Source organism: Aquila chrysaetos, chromosome 14, assembly GCF_900496995.4.
Source record: "Aquila chrysaetos chrysaetos chromosome 14, bAquChr1.4, whole genome shotgun sequence".
NCBI lineage: Eukaryota > Metazoa > Chordata > Aves > Accipitriformes > Accipitridae > Aquila > Aquila chrysaetos.
In genome coordinates, this window is record NC_044017.1 from 4,738,367 (window position 1) to 4,758,452 (window position 20,086).

At 45.4% G+C, this 20,086-nt stretch overlaps 2 protein-coding genes across 2 annotated transcripts in view; one reads left to right on the plus strand and one right to left on the minus strand.

Annotated features, from left to right (window-relative positions):
• Positions 1–2,371: 2,371 nt before the first annotated feature.
• On the plus strand, positions 2,372–3,797 carry LOC115350739 (G-protein coupled receptor 183-like). The gene has a single exon (XM_030036666.2). It carries the CDS (start codon positions 2,482–2,484, stop codon positions 3,712–3,714), a length of 1,233 nt encoding a protein of 410 aa, XP_029892526.2. The 5' UTR covers positions 2,372–2,481; the 3' UTR covers positions 3,715–3,797.
• Positions 3,798–8,828: 5,031 nt separating this feature from the next.
• Positions 8,829–20,086, minus strand: part of UBAC2 (UBA domain containing 2) — a 106,289-nt gene continuing 95,031 nt past the window's right edge. The window contains exons 8-9 of the mRNA XM_030036667.2: positions 15,823–15,945; positions 8,829–12,404 (exon numbers count right to left, since the gene is read on the minus strand). Coding sequence (XP_029892527.1) covers positions 12,297–12,404; positions 15,823–15,945 — 231 coding nt within the window. The 3' untranslated portion in view covers positions 8,829–12,296. The remainder of the gene's footprint in view (positions 12,405–15,822; positions 15,946–20,086) is intronic.

Here is a 20,086-nt window from a genome sequence, read left to right on the forward strand (position 1 = left end):
CAAGAACACTTGAGCCCCGCGCAAGTGTGATTAGCTTAACTCTTGACAGATGTGCACGTAGAAAATCCCCATCTTACTAAGGAATTTTTTTTATAATTTACTCAGCAGTTATTCTCTCGTTAGCAGACGTTTCCCTTTGTGCAATATAAACCCCTGAGCAACAAAAGTATCTCCATTAACATATGGTTGTTAGCAAATTTTCGCTATTACTCTTGCTAGATACCTTCAACTTGTAGTAATTCATGGCAATATCATTCACTGTGTAATTTCTATACAAGTGACTCACCGTACAAGAGTACACAGATTAGTACTGAGTTTAATGCCACTATGTTGTAAAACATTATAAATATTATGCAATTAAAGAATTGGTTGAGCTTTACTAGCTCGGAGAGAAACTTAAGCTTAGCTTAACTGTAATCTTAACCTTGACATTTCTTGGCCTCTGTGTTTTTCAGTAGCACCCTGAGTTCCCCATGATGGGAAATTCCTAGTTTATTAGGAGTTTCTGGGAGGGGAAAAAAAAAAAAAAAGAAAACAAGCAAAATCATCGCCACCACCACAAAAAAAACCCCTAAAAAGAGCATAAAATCCTCTTGGGATATGAAAGCCCCAGCGGTCTCCAGTAAATAGCTGCCCGTGGGGAAGGCCATCCCACTGGTCACAGGGCAGGCCGCGCTTCTGCAAACGTTTTGGGAAGTGCTGGGGAGGAAAGTACTCTCCCCCCGCTGACTGCCCGCACCCCTCGTGCCGTCTCCCGCGGCACCGTGCCGTGCTCCCGGTGGCTCCCCGGCCGTGCCACGGCCCTGCCAGCCCCCCCGGCGTAAATCAGAGCCCCCCACTGCCCACCCTGCAGGGACAGAACCTGCCCCGAGAGCTCCGGCTGAGACAAGGGGCTTTGCCCTACGTTCCCCACACGCCGTACCATCCTAATAATGAAAATAGTTTTCCACGAAGGGCAAATTGTCTCATTCCGCTCAAGGAGCCTCAAGGAGCCGTACCCGGCGGTCGCTCCGTGTGTGCGCGAAAGGCAAATCTGGGCTTCACCGCAGCCCGGGGAGCCGCGTGCGGCGTGCCTCGCGCTGGCCGCGGGGGCAATAAGCTCCACGGGAGATTCGCCCCGGCTTTATCGGAAAAGGTGCCGCGGTCCGATCGCGCCGCCGCGGCCATAGGTGCGTGCCCAAGGGTGAACCCTCTGGACCACACGTGAAGCAGAGCTGAGGCTGTTTTCATTGTTCAGTTGCATTTTGCATCCTTGTAGAAATTTTCAGAGTAAAACCCAAAGTCGGCTCAGATGTCGGGAGCGATTGCTGCGCAGGTACAGTCATTTATCTTCTCCAGCACAGCTACTACTGAGAATAACCCCGCTGCAGCAAAATGCCTCTCACACACCGAAAAAAAAAAAAAAAAAAACCAACCCAACCACCACCCAGAAAGAACACACATTTTTACTAACCCGAAGAGAAAAAAGAAAAAAAAAAAAAAAAAAAAACCAACCACCACCCAGAAAGAGCACACGTTTTTACTAACCCGAAGAGAAAAAAAGAAAAGAAAAAAAAAAAAAAACCAACCAAAAAAAAAAGAAAAAAACCCAGACCTCACGGTGCTTTTATAATGTGAGCAAATCCCGAGAGGTGCTCACACGGCCGGGGGGAGCCTGAGAGCCGGGAGCGGGCAGGGAGTCTCCGTGCCCGCCGGCCCCCCCCCCCCCCCGCCTCCAGCACCGGGCCGGAGGAGGAGGAGGAGGAGGAGGAGGGAGGAAGAGGAAGAGGAGGAGGAGGAGGAGGCACCGCGGCTCCTGGGTTGTTGCTCCTGATTTCTTTTTCGTGGGTATCAGAGTGCCTGTGAGCATCTCAGCCCCTCGGGGGTCCCCGCCGGACCCGTCCCGTCCCGCGGGCGGCAGCGTGCGGTGAGCTGGGGGGGGGGAACTGGGAGGGACTGGGGGGGACTGGGGGGCAAGGCGGTGGCCCCCGGCTGGGATTGGGACGGGTGAAGAGCCCGTGGCCCAAAGCAGGGCGAGTAGTGGGAGAGGGGGGGCCGGGGTTTGGTGCCGGGGTGTTCCTCGCTTCGGACGGGTATGGGGAGCGGGATTTTTTTTGAGGGGGAAAGGCTGGGATTTTTCCTCACTTTGAATTTTTTCAGTTTTGTTTCGGCTCTGGTCCCAGTTTGAGGGTCGCAAAGGTGCTCCTTGTCACCTCTGCCCCCCCCCCCCCCCCCCCACCACACCGCTTTCTGGGCATTTTCTCAATGAAGCTCCTCATTCCCCCCATGGTGATCAATAAATGACATCGCTGCCAGCGGATGAGTTTGGGACCTTGTTTGTGTGACAGGCGAGTCCCCCTCCCAGCCTCCCACCCTTTCTGGTATCGATTGGACTCGCAAAAAAAACAAAAATAAGAGGAGCTGGTGACAAGAAGAAGACAATGAGTCACAGCCTTTGTTGAGACACTGGCGCCCGAAATCACAAGAGATGCATTTTTCCAAATGACTCGAGCTGTGTGCTGCCAGGGGGGCGGCAGGGAGGGGGGGGGGGACAGGCCTTTCACTTCGTGCCGAGGGCCGGCCCTACAGGTGCGGCTCCCGTTATCGATAAGCTGCAAGTTTCACGTCTGTTCTTATTCCAAAGGAGAGGGCAAGAGCTCGGGAGGCACCGCGGAAATGGCCGTTGCGGACGCCGTGTTCCCGCCCGCCAACCTCACCTCCAGCAACCAGAGCAGCTGCAACGTGCACAACCACCACTTCTCCGCCAAAATCACCTTCTCCCTCTTCTACACCGCCCTGCTGGTGTTCGGCGCCTGCGGGAACATCCTGGCCCTCTGCATCACCTTCCAGCGGAGGAAGAAGAAACTCAACTCCACCGACCTCTACCTGGTGAACCTGGCCCTCTCCGATGCCCTCTTCACCCTGGCACTGCCGGGCAGGATCGCCTACTACGTCCTGGAGTTTGACTGGCCCTTCGGGGACTGGTTCTGCCGGGCCACAGCCTTCATCTTCTACATGAACACCTACGTGGGCATCTACTTCATGACCTGCGTAAGCGTGGACCGCTACGTCGCCGTGGTGCGCACCAGGCACCCCGGCAGGATTCGGAAGATGAGCCGTGCCAGGGGCGTCTGCGTCCTCATCTGGTCTTTGGTGTTCCTGCAGACGGCGCCGCTGCTTCTGCGGCCCATGACGCGGAGGATGGGGGACAAACTGACGTGCATGGAGTACTTCAACTTCGAGGAGGTTCCCAAGCTGCCCTACCTGCTCCTGGGGGCCTGCGTGCTCGGCTTCTTCCTGCCTGTGGGCATCATCTTGGTGTGCTACGTGAGGATCAACCTCAAGCTCTGCCAGACGGCCAAGGAGAATCCACTGACGGTGAAGAACGGGCACCACCGCCGGGCCTTCACCGTCATCCTGGTGGTGCTGCTGGCCGTCCTGCTCTGCTTCAGTCCCTACCACCTCAACATCGTCCAGTTCATGGTCAGGAAGATCCTCTACCAGCCGTCCTGCCGCGAGCAGCAAGCCTTCAAGATGTCCCTGCAAGTCACCGTGGCGTTCATGAACCTCAACTGCTGCATCGACCCCATCATCTACTTCTTCGCCTTCCGGGGCTACAAGCGGAGGCTGCTCCGCATCTTCAGGAACAGCGGCTCGATGGCCACCTCCTCCACCGCCAAGACCCCCTCCGAGAGCAACAGCAACAGCCAGCCGCCCGGCTCCGTCTCCGTCTAGCGGCACGACCCCCTCCCTTTCGCTCTGGCCCGCAGCTTACGGACCATCCCCAGCGGCAAGGAGCTGGAACCGGGCTGCAGAGCAGGACCAGCCGCTCCGACGGGCTTCGTCGCGAACCCGCCTGGAGCCGGGGGCCGGTGGCTGCCGGTAACCACCATGGCTGTCCCTGCCTCTCTGCCCCCTTCCCCTTGCCCTGGCCCCGGAGCGCTGGGGCAGCATCCCCGGAGGCCGCGGGGCAGCCAGCACGGAGCACGCGGACTCAGGGCATTTCAGGAAAAGGCCGGGATGTTACTTCCAGGCAGAAAGTCGCCTACAGCTCCTTCCCCGCACCAACAAACGGCAGCCCAGCGTCCCGCTCTTGCGCCCGGGCGCTGCACGTGGGAGCTGCTGGAAAAAGCCCTTCTTCAAGGCAGAGGGGCGAGGACGTGAATTTGCGAAGCTCCTGGGAGCGCTGCTGCCCGCGTCCGCCGCTCGGGAGGCTGCTCCTTCCCCAGGGTGCCCCTTGCTCACGGCTGACGGGACCGCGGTCGCCCCGGGACCCGCCGCCGGGAAGGGGACGCTGGGGCTGCCCTGGCTGGCAGCTCGGCTGCGAGGATGCGAACCCACCCCGGGGGGACTCGCCGGGGAAAGGTTCCCAGCCCTCCTTAACTTGGGAGTGGAGGAAAGGGGACAAGGGGATGAGGGTTGCCTTACGTGACCTTGACTGACCTTCGCTTGAACCCGGTGCCTTGACAAGTCCGAGCGCCTTGTTAAGGGCAGGTTACGTGTGACTATTGCCAGAGCGAGAGGAGGAGCCCCGGGACGTCGGGTGCCCGTGTGACGAGGAGAAAGTCGGCAGGAGCAGGGACCTCCTCGGCTTTTTTCTGAAGCCACTGGACTACGATAAAAAACCCACGCGTAGGATTTCACAGTTCCTGGGATGGCTGGTCTTCCGCTTGAGGTTGGAAGGGACAGAGACACGAAGAAGAAAAAAAAGCAGCTTTATTCTGCTGAAAAGCAAACATGAAGAAGTTTTGCAAACAGACGCTTTTGATTAATACAAATCATTCTTGAAGGTAATAACCTTTCTTTATGGCTAGAAAGTTAATGATAGTCACGTGCAGCCCTTTATTGTTTTAAATGTGCATGAATGAGCTTTTGGATGATGATGGTTTTACTTACAGTACGGGTAACTGTAGCATCCTGAAGGCTGACTAAGAGGGATGCCTAAAATAATTCAGGTGGGAAAGGGACTCCAGTAGGTCCTTTCAGGAGGTTATCTGAGCCCTCCTCAAAGCAGGTCTAACCTCGGTGCTGGCCTGCAGAGAGCCTGTGTCCTAAAAAGCATGTTACGATGGACAAGGAAGAGCTGGTATGCAATAATGTAAGGATATCAATGGTCTGGACACCCTAAAGGAGCCTGGCGAGGCTGGTAGTTGCCCTATTAACTTGTCAAAGGAGTGCTGGCTGGAAGGGGCCGCTCTGCATCACCTCATCCAACAGCCCACTCAAAGCAGGACCATGGCTGGCACGATGTCCGGCTGGCCACGGCTTCGCCTAGCCGAGGCTTGGAAAATCCAGGCAAGGAGGGTTCCCCCCGCTGTGCGGCATCGCCCTCCGGATGAAAACATTTTGGGGTACTTCAGGACATGGTTTAGTGGGCATGGTTGATGGTTGGACTCGATGATCTTGAAGGTCTTTTCCAACCTAAATGGTTCTATGATTTTCCCCACCGTCCAGCCTGAACCTCCCCACCCACAGCTGGTGGCTATCTCCCCTAACATCACCTACTTGTGCTAAGAGGAGCTTGGCTCTGGCATCTTTGTAACTCCAATTCCCGCGTGACTGCGGCGGGGGCTGCCCGGACAACAGTGGTACGTAGCTATCGGTCTCGGCCAGCCTCCACGTGAACACCGGAGCACGGGTCTGCAGCGGTGCCCAACCCTCTCTTCTGAAGACCAAGGCGTAGGGATGTTTTGCCAGGCTGGAGCCTACGCCTGAGGCAAAGGCAAATCAGTAATGAAGCCTTCAAACAGAGCCTCATTTGCTCCATATTGGGCTCTGGTTTTCTCCAAAGTATTTTATTAACAAAGGTATCCCCACCTTTCATCCTCTTGCCACCGGTAAGAGCCTTTGGAGAAGGAAATGGGTGAAGAGTTGCATGTAGTGCTGCAAAACGGCAGCATGCAGGAGGGTTCTGGCCTCCCTCCTCTGGAGTCACGCCAGCCTGGGGCCCTTTGCTTTTGAAAATAACCCCCTGGGGACAGGAGGCAATTGTCTGGAGCTGAGGGGACACCCAAGGGATGGAGAGGGAAGGGACTTGGGCAGCACGGGTCGGAAGGAGCGTGGGCAACGGAGAACTGCCGAAGGCATCCCGTATTGCCCGAGCCAGCTCGCTTACCTGGGGGTGATCCCTGACTGCTTAAAAACGGAGCATTTCGCTAAAACTGAAGAGGAACCATACGCAGCATTTTGTCTAGAGACACAGTAACACTTTTTCTACACTTCATGCATCTGCCTGACCCGAGCTCCTCGCACGACGCTTGCTTCAACCAGCCGGCACCGGCGTCGGAGGCGAGCGCAGCCCTCGCAGTGCTGCTCTGCAGAGAGGAGAGGGCCAACGCTGGTTCCCGCCGAAAGAGGGAGCTGAAACCTTTACTCGGGGTTAAAAATAGGCCCGCGAATCTAAAACGACAATAAAAAAAAAAAAAAAATAGATGCAGCTGGTGCTCCCCCCCCTTCTCCACGCATCTACTGCCACGCAGGAACGCGGTGCATGTCGTAAGTAGGATGGTTGTGAAACGTATGGCAAGGACAGGCCAGCAGACTGGGATCCCTGATGGCTTTCCATGTAGATAGTTACTACTGCACAGTGCGTGGGTATTTCTTGCTTCACCCTAGACTGCAGCCTATTCGCCATACCGTCTTCTAAGAAGGGAAAATTGCATTTTGATCTAAGGGCAGTGAGTACACTCGTCGCGGTCACACAACACTACCATGCCTGTGTATAGTCGTACAGATTATATATGTACATCCTGCAAACTGAGATTTTCTTAGCAAACTCATGCTGTGACCCTTGTAGCTCAAAACCCCTTGTGAGCCAAACCCCTCTAACGCAGCGTATTTCAGGTTTTTCCTAAACTTCTGCAAAAGGGTGATTAGCCCATGCAATCAAATGGAGTGCAGAAAGTAGACGGGATCTCTGCAGATGACCTGCCTGCCTGACATGCCCTATCTTGATGGCAAATAAGCACATGGAGCTCAAACAGCACTGCTTTTTCCCTAAGAGGTGGTTCCTAACTTTATGCTTTCAGCTAAAAGCATGAATTTCTAGCAGAGCGCTGGGGGACAACAGCTCCTGGTTGCAGTTACACATTTACCTGTTGGTAAACTCCCTGTGCCGTACAACACACTTCTTCAGTCTGTGCTTTACATTGTCCTGAATCGAAGCTATTGCATGTCATGACATCCATCTTTGCAAGCCAGTAAAATACTGTCATGTAAAAATGCATATATCTACTTAAAATAAAAGCTTTTCACGGCCAAGTAACAAGCCCCGGTGTGATTGTTCGGGCCAGGTGATGTGGGCAACTGTCTTCTTCTCAGAGGTGCACGTGTGCCTCTCCCCCCCGCAAGCAAAGCAATGCTCAGAAGCAGAGAGGGAGAAGCACAAGCTCTCGATCCGCCTCCTTTACGCAGGCCACTTGTTTCCCCAGAAGGGTGTTGTGCTCTCATGGCATGGGGATTTATAAATAACCTTCGGTGGGAAAAGCAGTGGGACCTGCGAGGAGCTGTGTCCTTTCTGGAGCAGGTCTCTCCGCAGTTGGGATGGGGTGCCAGGGGAAGAGTCAGGCTGGCTGGACTAACCGTGCTTTGAAAACCAGAAACATCTGCTTGCTCACATACTGTGGTGACTCCGCGGTTTGCTTCACGGCCGAGTTGCTGGGATTACACTGTTCTCTCTCTTGCTACGTGTACCATCTCATGCAAAACTGACCAAACAAAATGGAAGGATTCCCCTGTCAGACACCCCTGAAAAAAGAGTGGATTTTCAGTACAAGATTAGCCACAATAGTGCGCATTTGCATTTTCCATACAGAATCTGTGAATTCTTTCAAAATTGAGCTAAGCGCAATACGACATCCAGCCACCCTCCTCTCATCAGGTCTTTTTTTTCTGTCTTCTGCAGCCTATCTTCTACTTTGTTCTTTTTCTCTAAACACTTTGTTCCACCCAGTTCCACCTCCCCAGTCTCCCTCAAGTCCTTTCCTTTGCTAATCTTACAGTTACAGTCCCTACTTACCTCTGGTCAAAAGGCCAAATCCTGCTTTCAATTCAGCCATGATCCTGGAATTTTTGACCCATTTTTAAAGTATGTATATTCCTGCTTTATCCAGCGCTATCTATCATTCAGGTTTGGAAACAGTACCCTACGAACATGTGTGAGCCCAGCTAACTAGTTGTTTCCTCTTAAAACTCTCTGTTGGAAAAAATCAAATGACAACGGCCGAACTACCAATTTGTTGGGATTCTCACCAGTCGCACCCATTCATCAGGTCGTACCGTTCCTCTCCTCCCATCATCCGTTTCTTGTCTTATATTCGGACTGAAAAGTACTGGTGGCACCTACCCTCTTTGAATTCCAATTAAGAGTGGACTTTCTCTGGTCAAAGCATCCCTTTATATATGGAAACATGGAGGAATGGAAACAGGAGGAATGGAATCCCACTAAAAATTAAACCAAACCCAGTATGTTTTAAGTAAGCACATATATATATATAAAAATATGCATATATGTGTGCATCTATATAAACACACATGGTGTTTGTGTGTTCATGTGACTCTCCTAACAAAATAGTATTTATACTAGTTTATATAAAATGCTTATTACTATGGCTACCCAGTTAAAGAAAGCTAATCTCATTTAGGTTTTTCTTGTGGAAGAACACACACAAGAAATTAATTGCACTTATCAAAAACCTCTGTTAGTTCAAATGAATACTGTGCATTTACTTATCCTCGAACAGGTGCAGTTCCCCTACAACATGACAGTGGTAGTTCTGAGTGTTTTCAAATTTGGGTGCCTTTGCAACTGCATACATACTCCAAATACACACGTGTTTGAGAGATGGGAGTCTTTGAATACAGACTTTTAATTTTCTTCAACAAACTCTTAGCTCCAGTTAAATTCATCAAACCAATACATAAATATTCTCACTCACTCTCTGTATATATACATATGCATACACACATAGATATGCATATACATATACACATACACATATATACACACTCACAAACAGGAAAGCCAAAAATGTTGCCCTTTGCCCAGTAACTTGCAATATGTTTTGCTTGCTTGTTCTTCTGTTTCAGACAAAAACAATGAGACCTTTTCTCCATCACATGTTCACAAAGGCACGGACAAGCACTAGACAGCACAGGTGGGTACATGAACCAGCCGCAACAGTCAGACAGTGCTCACTAAGTAGCAGGCAACCTTTAACACTTGTTTTGGGAGAGGAAAATGGGATTTGGTAAGTATGGAGCCCAATCATTCTGCATCTTAGCAAAAAGTTAAGGCTTGAGAACCTGGCGGCTTATCAGGCAGATTTCCACAAATACAAACCTCACTGTGGGTGTATTTCAAAGTCTCACATAACCGTCTAGGAAAGTCCCCGATAAATTACTCCGATGCTGTCTCAAAAGACAACATTCCCAGTCTAGTAGAGAAATTTTAACAGCAGCAACTGCTTTTATTTCAATACCAAATCTCGGCTTTACTAAAACCAGCGTAAATTTCCTAGGGACTTAAAATCCTCTCTGTAGAAAAGCATTCTGCATTCTCTCGCTGCCTAAAAAATATTGTGTCACACACAAAATGGAAACTGTGCAATGAAACATTCAAAACTGTATTGGAGAAACACTGCGTAGGCTGTGAAGAACACGCTCCTTGCATTCCCAGAAATGGTCCATGGAAGTTTCACCATCAAGTGGAAACCGAGTTGTTTTCCAGCTCTAATGTATGAATCTTCCTTCTACGGTTCTTGCATGGAACAGGAACTGTGTTCAACAGCATCCGAGACTCCTCCTTTTACCACTTCTTTTTTTTTTTTTTTTTTTAAAATTGGAAATCACAACCCTGGAAGCATTTTGAGCACAAACTGTTTTCACAGACGTCAAAGGGAGTTTTCAACTGACATCACCATGGCCTGAATTTTACCCCTTATGTTTGACCATGTTTTGTGAAATGCCCAGCAAAACGGGGTTTTCCACACAACTGTGACATTTGGGATACCCCTTGTACAGATAACAGTAAGAAAGGATTTAGACTTGGAGAATATCCACTTACAGGTCCCAGATGCCACTCAATGCGTTTTAAAATTCCAAGGAATAAATGCTCTTTGTGCTTGTCCCTAGAGCAGGGCAATGTCTGAAAGGGCACAGGTCATATTTAATTTACCCTGGGCTAGGTATTATTTCCTACAGACAAAATTTGACTTCTGAAGTAATTCACTAGTCTTTATTGCTACTTTTGGTAAAATATTTGTGAAGGAAGAATCTGTATGTTTCAAAATTAAAACCTGTATTTGTTTCAAAACATTTAGCTAGTTTGCATACACAAATTATTCTAGGGCTTTTTTTTTCTTACATTTGCCCTTTGCTTTCTAAGACAGCAAGTTTCCAGAGTTCTCTGGGTCCAGAAATGTCTTTAACTTACACACACAGAGAGCCACTCAGCTTCACACAAACAAAACCTTTCAATTAAAAAGCAGACCCTGCCTAAATAATGTGATCATAGCAGCAAACCAAACCCTGAAGGAGGTTGATCAAAGTCCAGGAAAACACAGGGTCGTTCCAAACCCCCTTATTCCCACCCACCCCGGAAAATACCAAAAAGTACATAAAGGACATTGATTTTATTAAAAATTATGTCATGTGCCAAAAGCTGCACAAATTTGATGTCATTTCTGGATAAAGACTTGGACGCCTGTAGGACTTTTTTCAGTTTTTTCAGTCAACTAAAAAAGAAAAAGAAAGGTATCTCTCTCTCCCTAAATCCTGTCCTGTAATTTCCCAGGCCAAGTGAGACTGCACAGATCTGTACTTTGGTACACATGTGTTCATCTGGATTTCCAAAACATCCCTTCTCTCTCCTGTATTCTTTCATCTCCTCTCCTTTGCACCTGCTATTGCCTTTGTTATGCTTCTGATGACCTATATCTTATTCTAAATGTATGTATGTATTAAATATGCCTGTGTGTATATAAATAGACACATATACACAGGATATACAAACACAAGTACATACAGAAACATACATTAAATGCTTGAGATACATGTGTAAATTGGTTTCACGGAGACGCAGTTGGCAATCTTGTATTACTTCAGCTTGGTTTTATAGAGGTGTTCACCTCTCTCCACCTCACCTCCTGAAACTCCTAAGGTGCTAATACAGAGCACTTCTGAGAGTCAAGCCAAGCAAGCTTATTTATCAATCTAAACTTCAAAACCAATATTGTACTACCTTGGCGTTACCGTCCTGTTACCTCCTGTGTTAGCCTGAATCACCCTTAAGGTTAATATTCCAGCCTGTGATCAACAGTAAGTTGCTTCAGACAGTGAAGATTCAGCAAATGCAGGGTCATCCACATCTTTGACAGTAGAAAACTAGAACTATATATAGAAAAGTTAGCTTTTTATAATTTTCTTTTAAGACAGTATATAGCCAGCTCAAAAAATGAAACCAGCACATAGGACACTGAGCATACATCCATCGTTACAGAAGTCAGTGTGAATTAGACATGAAGTCATTCAAATAATTTCAGTTCTGATCTTACTGTATCATTTGATTCACCTTTATTGCTTCCAGTGAGTATCTTCATGACCTGTATCTGACTAGCAATTCACTCAGTTTGTAAAAATTTAAATTTACAGCACTCACTTACCACAGCCTGCAATACGCACATGAATTTTCTCTCATCCTGTCTGTGTATTATGTGCTGAATGACAACTTTTATTTAAAAAGGAATTCAAGAAATAAAATATTACAGGCATTAATAAAACTTTCCAAAGAATGACATAATAGTCCCATAACCCTTTACTGAGTTGAAAACGAAGTGATCTTGAAACCTCTTATTACTGTAATCAAAAATCAAGTACTGTAAAATAACATGTAAGCTAGAGAAATTAGACTGGTAAATGAAGAAAATACGATTTTTCTTAATAGGTGAATCTAGTTGTTGTGGTGGTTGGAGCTTCTTTTCCTAGTCATTAAGTCTGATAACATGTCTAACAAGGATTTACAAGAAAAAACCCACCTACTTTATTTTAAAAATAAATTTAGCTGATATCCAGTAATAAGTAGAAACTAAAGTTACTTTGAAAAGGATAACCAGACTAGAAACCACCAAGTGATCTGAAGGCTTGGGAACAGTTCACGTCATTCGTTAACATCCCTTTGAATCACCAGTCACGGGGAGCCAGTTTCTCTTTTCTGACGCTCTTGCGGGGATGACCTTCGTGAGTCTGTCCAGCAGGTGGCTTTGATCCTCTTCCAAACGTGTACAAACCCGTCGAATGAAGTTCCTTCACACTCAAAACCATCAGTGCTGCAGTAGAAAATTAGTGGCTACATTTAAGTCATTATTTGAAGCCCTCAGGGCTTCTAGAGCATCTCCCCTGGAAAAGCCCATTTCCATAAGTCGTGCAACCTGGAAAAGAAATAACATAACAACAGTTTAGAGTTTTATTCACGCTGCGTGCGCATTACTCACGTTAACAGTGTCCGAGATCTCTTTTCCACTGATCGGGCTGTTCAAAAGCTTACTTTTTCAGAGAGTAAGCAAGCATGGCTATGCACTGTCACAAAGACATATCTGGGACAGCATGCTTGAGAACATTGCCGAAGAGATGAATGCTTTCTGCTACTTTATCCAAAACCAACCGTTTGCTGAAAATGCCACACCTGTATTTTCCTAGCTGGTCCAGTTTTGAAAGAAGGGTAAAATAGAAAGCATGGCACCACACATGACAACTACAATCTGACCTTGGGGCTTGCTGCTCTTGACAAGAACAGGACCTCAAGAACCCGACACTGACCAAAATACAGAATTTTACAGCAGAGGCGAAAACCTGTCTGGACATCCTTAGCTCTGCTTTCCTTGAAAAGACCTACTTCTCCAAATGGCATTAAAAAACTCAAAACTATTCATTCTAGGTAGTTTTTAAAATAAACCTGAAAGTTAGCCCTAAAACAGAGGCAGTACAATACTTAAATGGGTTCAGTAAAATTCTTCAAAGGATTCTACACATTCTCAAAACAGTGTAAGTCAGTGACATTTGATGGAAGAATTACCTGGAAAAGGGCACATTAAGACAGTGATTTTGGTAATCGGTAACGACTTGACCACACCTCTTTATAATATCATGTACTCGACACCCAGCCTTTTTGCTCTGTGCTAACAGATATTCAAACTATCACACGTAAAGAGCAATGTACATATAACCAAATTTAATGTATGGTTAAATTCCAATCTAAAGCACATTTAGAATCTACAATTCTCAATTAGGTATGACCGAAAGTCACAATAGAACTCATCCACTTTTATGGTTGATCTTCCAGAGGGGGGAAAAAACAAAGTGAGAGGGTGCAGGGAGCAGCACGTAAAATTAACTGTGGCCACCGGCAGCATAAAGCATTCCCCATCCTGCTCCAAACGGCCTTGTGACCAGACACCAACCTGGAGGTCCTGGGCTACAGGAGCTGTCTGCGAGCTACCACTGCTCCTCCTCTGCTTGTACGGAGCCTGCAGCAGCAGAAGGAAGCTGAGCAGGGACGCGGCAGAGGCCATTTACATCTCAGGAGCAATCTTCCCAGGGTGCAAAAGCAACGTGCACTAGCGCCGAAAGTACTTTAAATGCCTTTTAAAAGAAAGGTGCCGTTAACAGCAACCTCCCCTTCCTCTAAGACACCTCCAGAACTTTTAGTATTTTTAATCTTCTCTGTTTTGGCAGCTTACTGAGAAACATACTACTGTCAAGTATGCCCAGAGGTGGGGGTCCTCCTTTTCTTAATCTAAATACACCGTTACAAAACATTCGAAAATGGCTGCCTCGGTTGTCAAAATATCAAATACGGTACTGATCATTTTTGTGCCTTTCCCCCTTTTCCCCCCCTTACAACCCAATGTCAGTTTCTCACCTTCTTGTAGAGAGAGAAATGAATTGCTACTTTTGACACCTCTGCAACAATAGTGTAACTTCAAACTGGATTTCATAACCCGTAACTTTCTGAAGTTTCCTCTGTCTGATTTTTCATCTAAGATTGTGTTTTTTTATGAGAAAAAGGGCAGGCAGTGGAATAAAAGCTAACCACAGAAAGACATTTCAGAAGAAAGGTTTTTACTGCAGTTGCCATGAATTCTAACCTTAAGAAGCGGTGGATGGAACTGCAATGTTCCCATTTACAGAAATATTCAGCAAGCATCAAGGGGAATAGACTGTAACAACAAAAAGCTCTTTTCGTCTGAGAATATTTTAACCACAGGAACTGAATCCAGCTCCAGGAAACAGACATGTATACTGGTAACGGTAATTTAAGGTGCCAAAAAACCCACAAGAAATGCAGAGATTTTTGCACCAAAAGCATTGCAAATGCTTGCAAATTTTAATCTGAAAAACAGAAGAAAACCTTGCATTTCTGCCATTCTAAGACAAATTGTGCAGTTATTGGTACAGTCCTGAGAAATCAAAAGTGCTTAGATTACATTTTTTGCAGGGTAACTAGACAGCGCTGCAAATGACAGCAGTCAGGTGAGCTCTACAACTTCCATGCATTAGAAAATATAAGCATATATTGCTTTCATAAGTCTGGGCCTAAAGGCTTTGGGTAAGAATCCAGCACAAGTCAGACTAATAACTATTTCATTAGTTCCAGCCCAACAATAAAAGTTCCCATAAGCAGAATTTGTCAATAAAACAAATAAACAAAACAACCCAGCAGGTAGATCTTTTGGTCCACCCCATACCTGGCACCGAGTAGGCTTTCAGGCTGGCCAAAACTAAGTTTTTAGGTTTTGTCTCAGGTGTTCTTTGGTGTGGGGTTTTTCTTTTTCTTTTTTTTTTTTTTTTCCTTTTTGGACATAGCCCAGCAGGGTTGCAGTCAAAACCACCAGTGCAGTTAAAGTTTTGAACATTTTGAATATAATCTAACACTGACTCAAAACTAGAAATCAGATCACAGCAAAGATTTCTGTTTGGGACACGCTCATTTTAAACTAACTAGAAATGACAGCATGGTGCTAGCAAGTGTTGATTTATCTCCCTAAAAAAGGAAAAAGGGAAAGAAAAACTCACCCTTGAAACCTACTCTTGTTCAAGGGTAGCAGAGAACTTAGACTATAAAATGGCTAATGCAGCTAACTGCAGATAGGTTACAACCAGAGAACTTGATTGTATGCAATAATCCTGAATACAGAAATAAGACCAATCTTAAATTCTTAAATTTCCTAGTAAATCATCCTCTCTTTTGAGAAGAAAACTATCAATAAAAATCTAAAAATCTAAATCCATACAGTAAGTCTAAATCTATACAGTAAGTCTAAATCTATACTTGATAGAAAAAACACAAACTTCTCTGTGGCATCACTATGTGAAGTCAGTCAACCACATTATTGAGGGAAACATCCAAGTTTCAGACCAAAAAACTTATTTCCAAAACTTTAATTCCAAAAAACTACATGACTGAATTGGAAACTTAAGCTGGAGACCTCAGTGAAGGAAAACTTGCATGTCTACAAGACAAATAATGAAATCTATTTGTCATTCTTCCTTCTTTGAAACATTTATTTTATCAGATTTGAATAGCCCCTACTAGTGAAACTGTCTCATTTTTAAATGCAAAAGACAAGCAGTTACACATAAAAGCAGAAACTCCCAAGTTGATCTGTAACTCTGGTTTGGATGGTAATGACAATTTGCTGTCTCTGTATTGTGACTGTTATCTGATATTCTAATTTGTGCTGCTATAGAGAACGTTTAAGAAACTGTGTCAACAGATTATAAAAAATTAGTAGAGGTAATTCCTAACCAGTTTTTTTTAATGCCATTTTACAATAGAAAAATGTTTACCTGCTCTTCAGAAACCTCAGTAGGTGGAGGTGTGTCTTGTTCAGATGGGCGATGATCTTGATAATTCGCATTATGTCTATGACGTAAAGGAGGAAACAGTCTATTCCAGTTAATCATCCCACCCTGAAACCAGACACTGCTGTCAGTCTTTGCAAAAAGAACTACAGATATTTTTAAACAAAAAGATCATCCATCCCACATAATATGAAAGGCAAACGTTTGAGTAAAATACTTTATTTTAAACAACAAAAACTGCTGCAATGTCTTACGAAGTAAAAATTGGGACTGGTTACTGCTTTACTAGTTCTTTAGAAGTAATGACTGTAAATTAAGGAAAAGTACTAACAGGAGGAGGAAAGGATGTTTCACATCCATTGTGAAAGATTTGGTTTACTACAGTGCTAGATTTCTGAGGCTGAAGGATCACTCTCTTTACTGATGGGGATTTGCCTGGCAAGAGATGGAACACTGGGTCCTGCAAGTGTTTTGCAAGACTGCCACTGGAGTCAACCAGGGAAAAAGAGTGCAAGAAATAAGGGAGAGGAAAAAGCAAAAATGGATTCTCAGTGCATCAGCAAAACGACATCAGGAAACTCAGAAGCAGCCCAACCTTCCGATACCTGTGATTTCCATGCAAGTGATTACTTCTGTGACCCCAACACGACTATTACAGACGCACAGACCACCTCACCTAACTTCCACCTATTAAATAACATTGCTAAATCTGGCCGTGTTCCAGTGCCAAAACATTTTGTAACTACAGAGTAATAATACAAATACACAGCAGTAACGTATGTACAGCGTAAATCACAGAACTGAAACTTTCTTTTAACAACCAAGCTTCAAGTCTTGTAATAGTAAGACATTTAGAATATAAAGTACAAATACTAAAGTACAAGCTTTATAATTGTCCAGAAATAATTAATCCTCATTTTATTAGCTTAAACAAACATCTTTTAAGGGATTTTGTGTCACACCAAAACCACAGACCCTGCAAGCAGGGAAGAAGAGCAAACCACAAATCTCTCTTTTCTATACAATTTGTTAAAACACTTTTTGCAGTTTGCCTTGTCCTCTTCCTCCTCCCCTGCTCCCTCCGTTACTATGGAGAAGATCCCCCTCCCTTTCTTGTATGTATAGGACAGGGACTTCCTTCCTCTAGTTGCTCTATTTTAGTTCTATAATGTCGTTTCTCAGAAGACCTTCCTCTTAAGAGGTTTTTCTTTTCTCTCTCAGCGAGGGCTCTTCCTGCCTTTATGTACCCCTAGAGCATTAAATGCTCTCTGCTCAATCAGATCATCAGCAGCTAAACCTGCTCCTAGACCAAAAAAAAAAAACAAAAAAACCAGTTTATTTAGTTTTCTGGCCCTTTCCTTTGTTTTCTTCCTTTCTCTTTAGAGGAGACCCAACCAGCCCAGACACCACAGGGGGCAGTGCAATAGCACACTTAAAAAAACATTTGGGGAGTCACGAGATTTGAAACGCTGGCTTGTGAACTGTTCCAGTCCCTTATATACTAGAGCACATTTTTCCCTGTGAAGATGTGCAATAGCTAGGAGTCATCACTGGTTTTCAAGACATAGTTTCCACTGTTTGTGATTTTGAATTTAAAAAATGATTATGTGTCTACATTTCTATTTAGCGTACTGCATAAAACATTTGCTTAAAAGTCATGAGGTTTTAACCAAAGGATTCTGTACAAGCCTTGCATTAGCCAAACAGCGTAGTGTAGTAAAAAGGAGAATTGGTTTGTAGTTTAAACCCAGAAAGGGATGTCAGACCTCCTACTGACACCATGGCACTACTCCGTCATCTTAGAAAATCACATCCTGTACTTCCCCATCTATAATTTCCCTTAACTCAGAATTATGTTGAGTTTTAGTTCATTAACTTTGAATTTCTGAAAGTCTGCTAAGCTCTATAGTTCAGCAAGAGCACTGCACTAATGCTGCTTTGCCTGTTTTCATTCTTTTGAAAAGACCTGAGGAAAAGAAAATAACGCTTCCACGGGTCATTCACATTAAATTGGTGAATTGAAAAATGCCAACAGGACTATGAGACGTTCCTTTGAAGCACCAGAAGTCATACAGAATAATGTATATGAAATATAAAATCTATAATAAATGTATTAATTTAGCAGTATCCCAGCGTATCTGAAGACTGAAATAAACGTACCTTTCCAGCTATGCCCTCAGCTTCAATACTGAGCTGCCTATGCCAGTTTGGTTTTGCATTGTCCCTGTCTTGCGCGCTGTCACCTAACACTACAAAGAGACTTGTCTACTTCCTTAGGCTAAACTTACAATGCATTTTAAATTAACATACGCAGAATTCATTGCTTTCAATAAAAAAAAGCAGATTCCTTACCAAGGTAACTATTTGGTTTTGAAAGTTTACAGCAGAGATCTTGATAAACTACAGATGTGGACTGATGTATTCAGAAGAGATCCACATGAAGACTGCGAATTCCTTCCCAGAAATAACAGACTAGAAAACTTAGATCAAAATACTTGTGAAAAGATCTTTTCCAGTTGCCCTCAGAATATTTCAATTACCTTTGGAAACTGCGACAAACAACCCATCAGTTCTTAACTATAATGGTATATGAACACTTATGTTTAGGATTAATCCCAACATTATAGTCCACTTCTCATCTGTGTATTACTTTACAAACTGCACCAAAACCAGGCACATTAGGCTTCTTTATCTTGACTGCAAGAAAATTGTTTCCCTTCACAGACTTGCCTCTAATTACATGATAGACATGCACAAAGTCAGGCTCGAAAGAGCAGAGGTTCGGGGAACGGCAGCAGGAACTATGGGACTGGTACTGTGGCCAATCCCGTAGAGTAAAGGTAAGGAAAAATTAGGAGGCGCAGCTAATGACTCAGGTCCACAGAAGATAGAGATCAAGGCTATCGATTTCCAGTGTGGATGGTGACTGTGTAAAGACTTTCAGACAACTTTAACTAGCACAGCAGAAATACACGAAGATCCATGAAGTTTAATTTGACCCAAAGCAAACAGCAAAAAATGTCTTCAATTAAGTAAATATCGCAAATTCCAGTTAAGAAGTGTGCAGAAGGAGATTTCCAGACCAATACTCCTCCTTGCCTCACAGAAATGATTTTGCAGACGTCCCCTTCATAATTTTACGACAATTTCTCTATTACAGTGGTTTTGACCATGCTAACACACTTACTCTGCAAGAAGTCAGGAAGATTTCACATGAAGATATCCAATCTGACGCATTTATTTAAGTGATGCTTCTAAACCACCTGAAAGTCCCTACTGGGGAATCAGCAAACAATATTTATGCATTTCACAATATACTTGGGCGCTGGCACCAGCACCCAACAGCACGGATGAGCTCACACCCATCTCCTTATCCTCCACAGGAGCCTTGTCTCAGGTAACAGAGCTCTCCAGAGTGGTCCAAAACAGAGGAAGAAAAGGAGCTAATAATTAAGCAGTGAGAATGATCAAGGGTCCAGTATGTCAGCTCCTTTCCTGAGCAGCACCTTCAGTGAGAAATGTCTGCCAGTCTAATCCATTTAATGAAATCCAGGCAGTTCTTCTATGATGCTGGTTTGTCCACTTGTTATAAAAAAAATTAAGTTTAATACTAAATGGTTTGGGGGCTGGGACTTAACATGACTTAGAAGTAGGTAAGGAGGATGCATTAAACCTCTTACATTCAGGGCCAGTTTCCACAACTGACAGACTCAGGCTATCTTGCACCGAGATTATCTCAGGTGACATTTTTCTTTGTCCTGAATCTTAGGTATCGGCGAGCAGCAAGCGCAGGTGCTGCTCCAAGAGGAAAGGGAATCTGAGAGCCAAGGGCGACAACAAGGCAAGCAGAGGCAGTGGCCTCACCGAAACGTGCTATGTTCCCGCAGGATCCAAGTGAGAAGAGCAAAGCAGGTCCAGTGACGGTAACCATGGTCAGCCAAAAGTCCAGACTGCCGGGCAGGTGTAAGATCAAGCCTAGAAGTCAAGTCAATGGGTCAGGAGCAGGGAGGGAGATACGCTGGTTGGCACATGCGTATCCACAAAGCTCAGCAAGGACCAAGGGCAAGGATCTGAACTTAAAAGCAACTCCCAGTCAAAGTGGGTGAGGCCCCAACAAGGCTTCTCACGGGTATTTCTAACCACATCTCCTTCTCACACAAGTCTGCTCCGAGGCTGAAGAGCTGTACTGTACCAGAGCTGGCCCTCACACAGGTAGCCAAACCCCTAGAGAGCCTGTTGGGGCACTCGG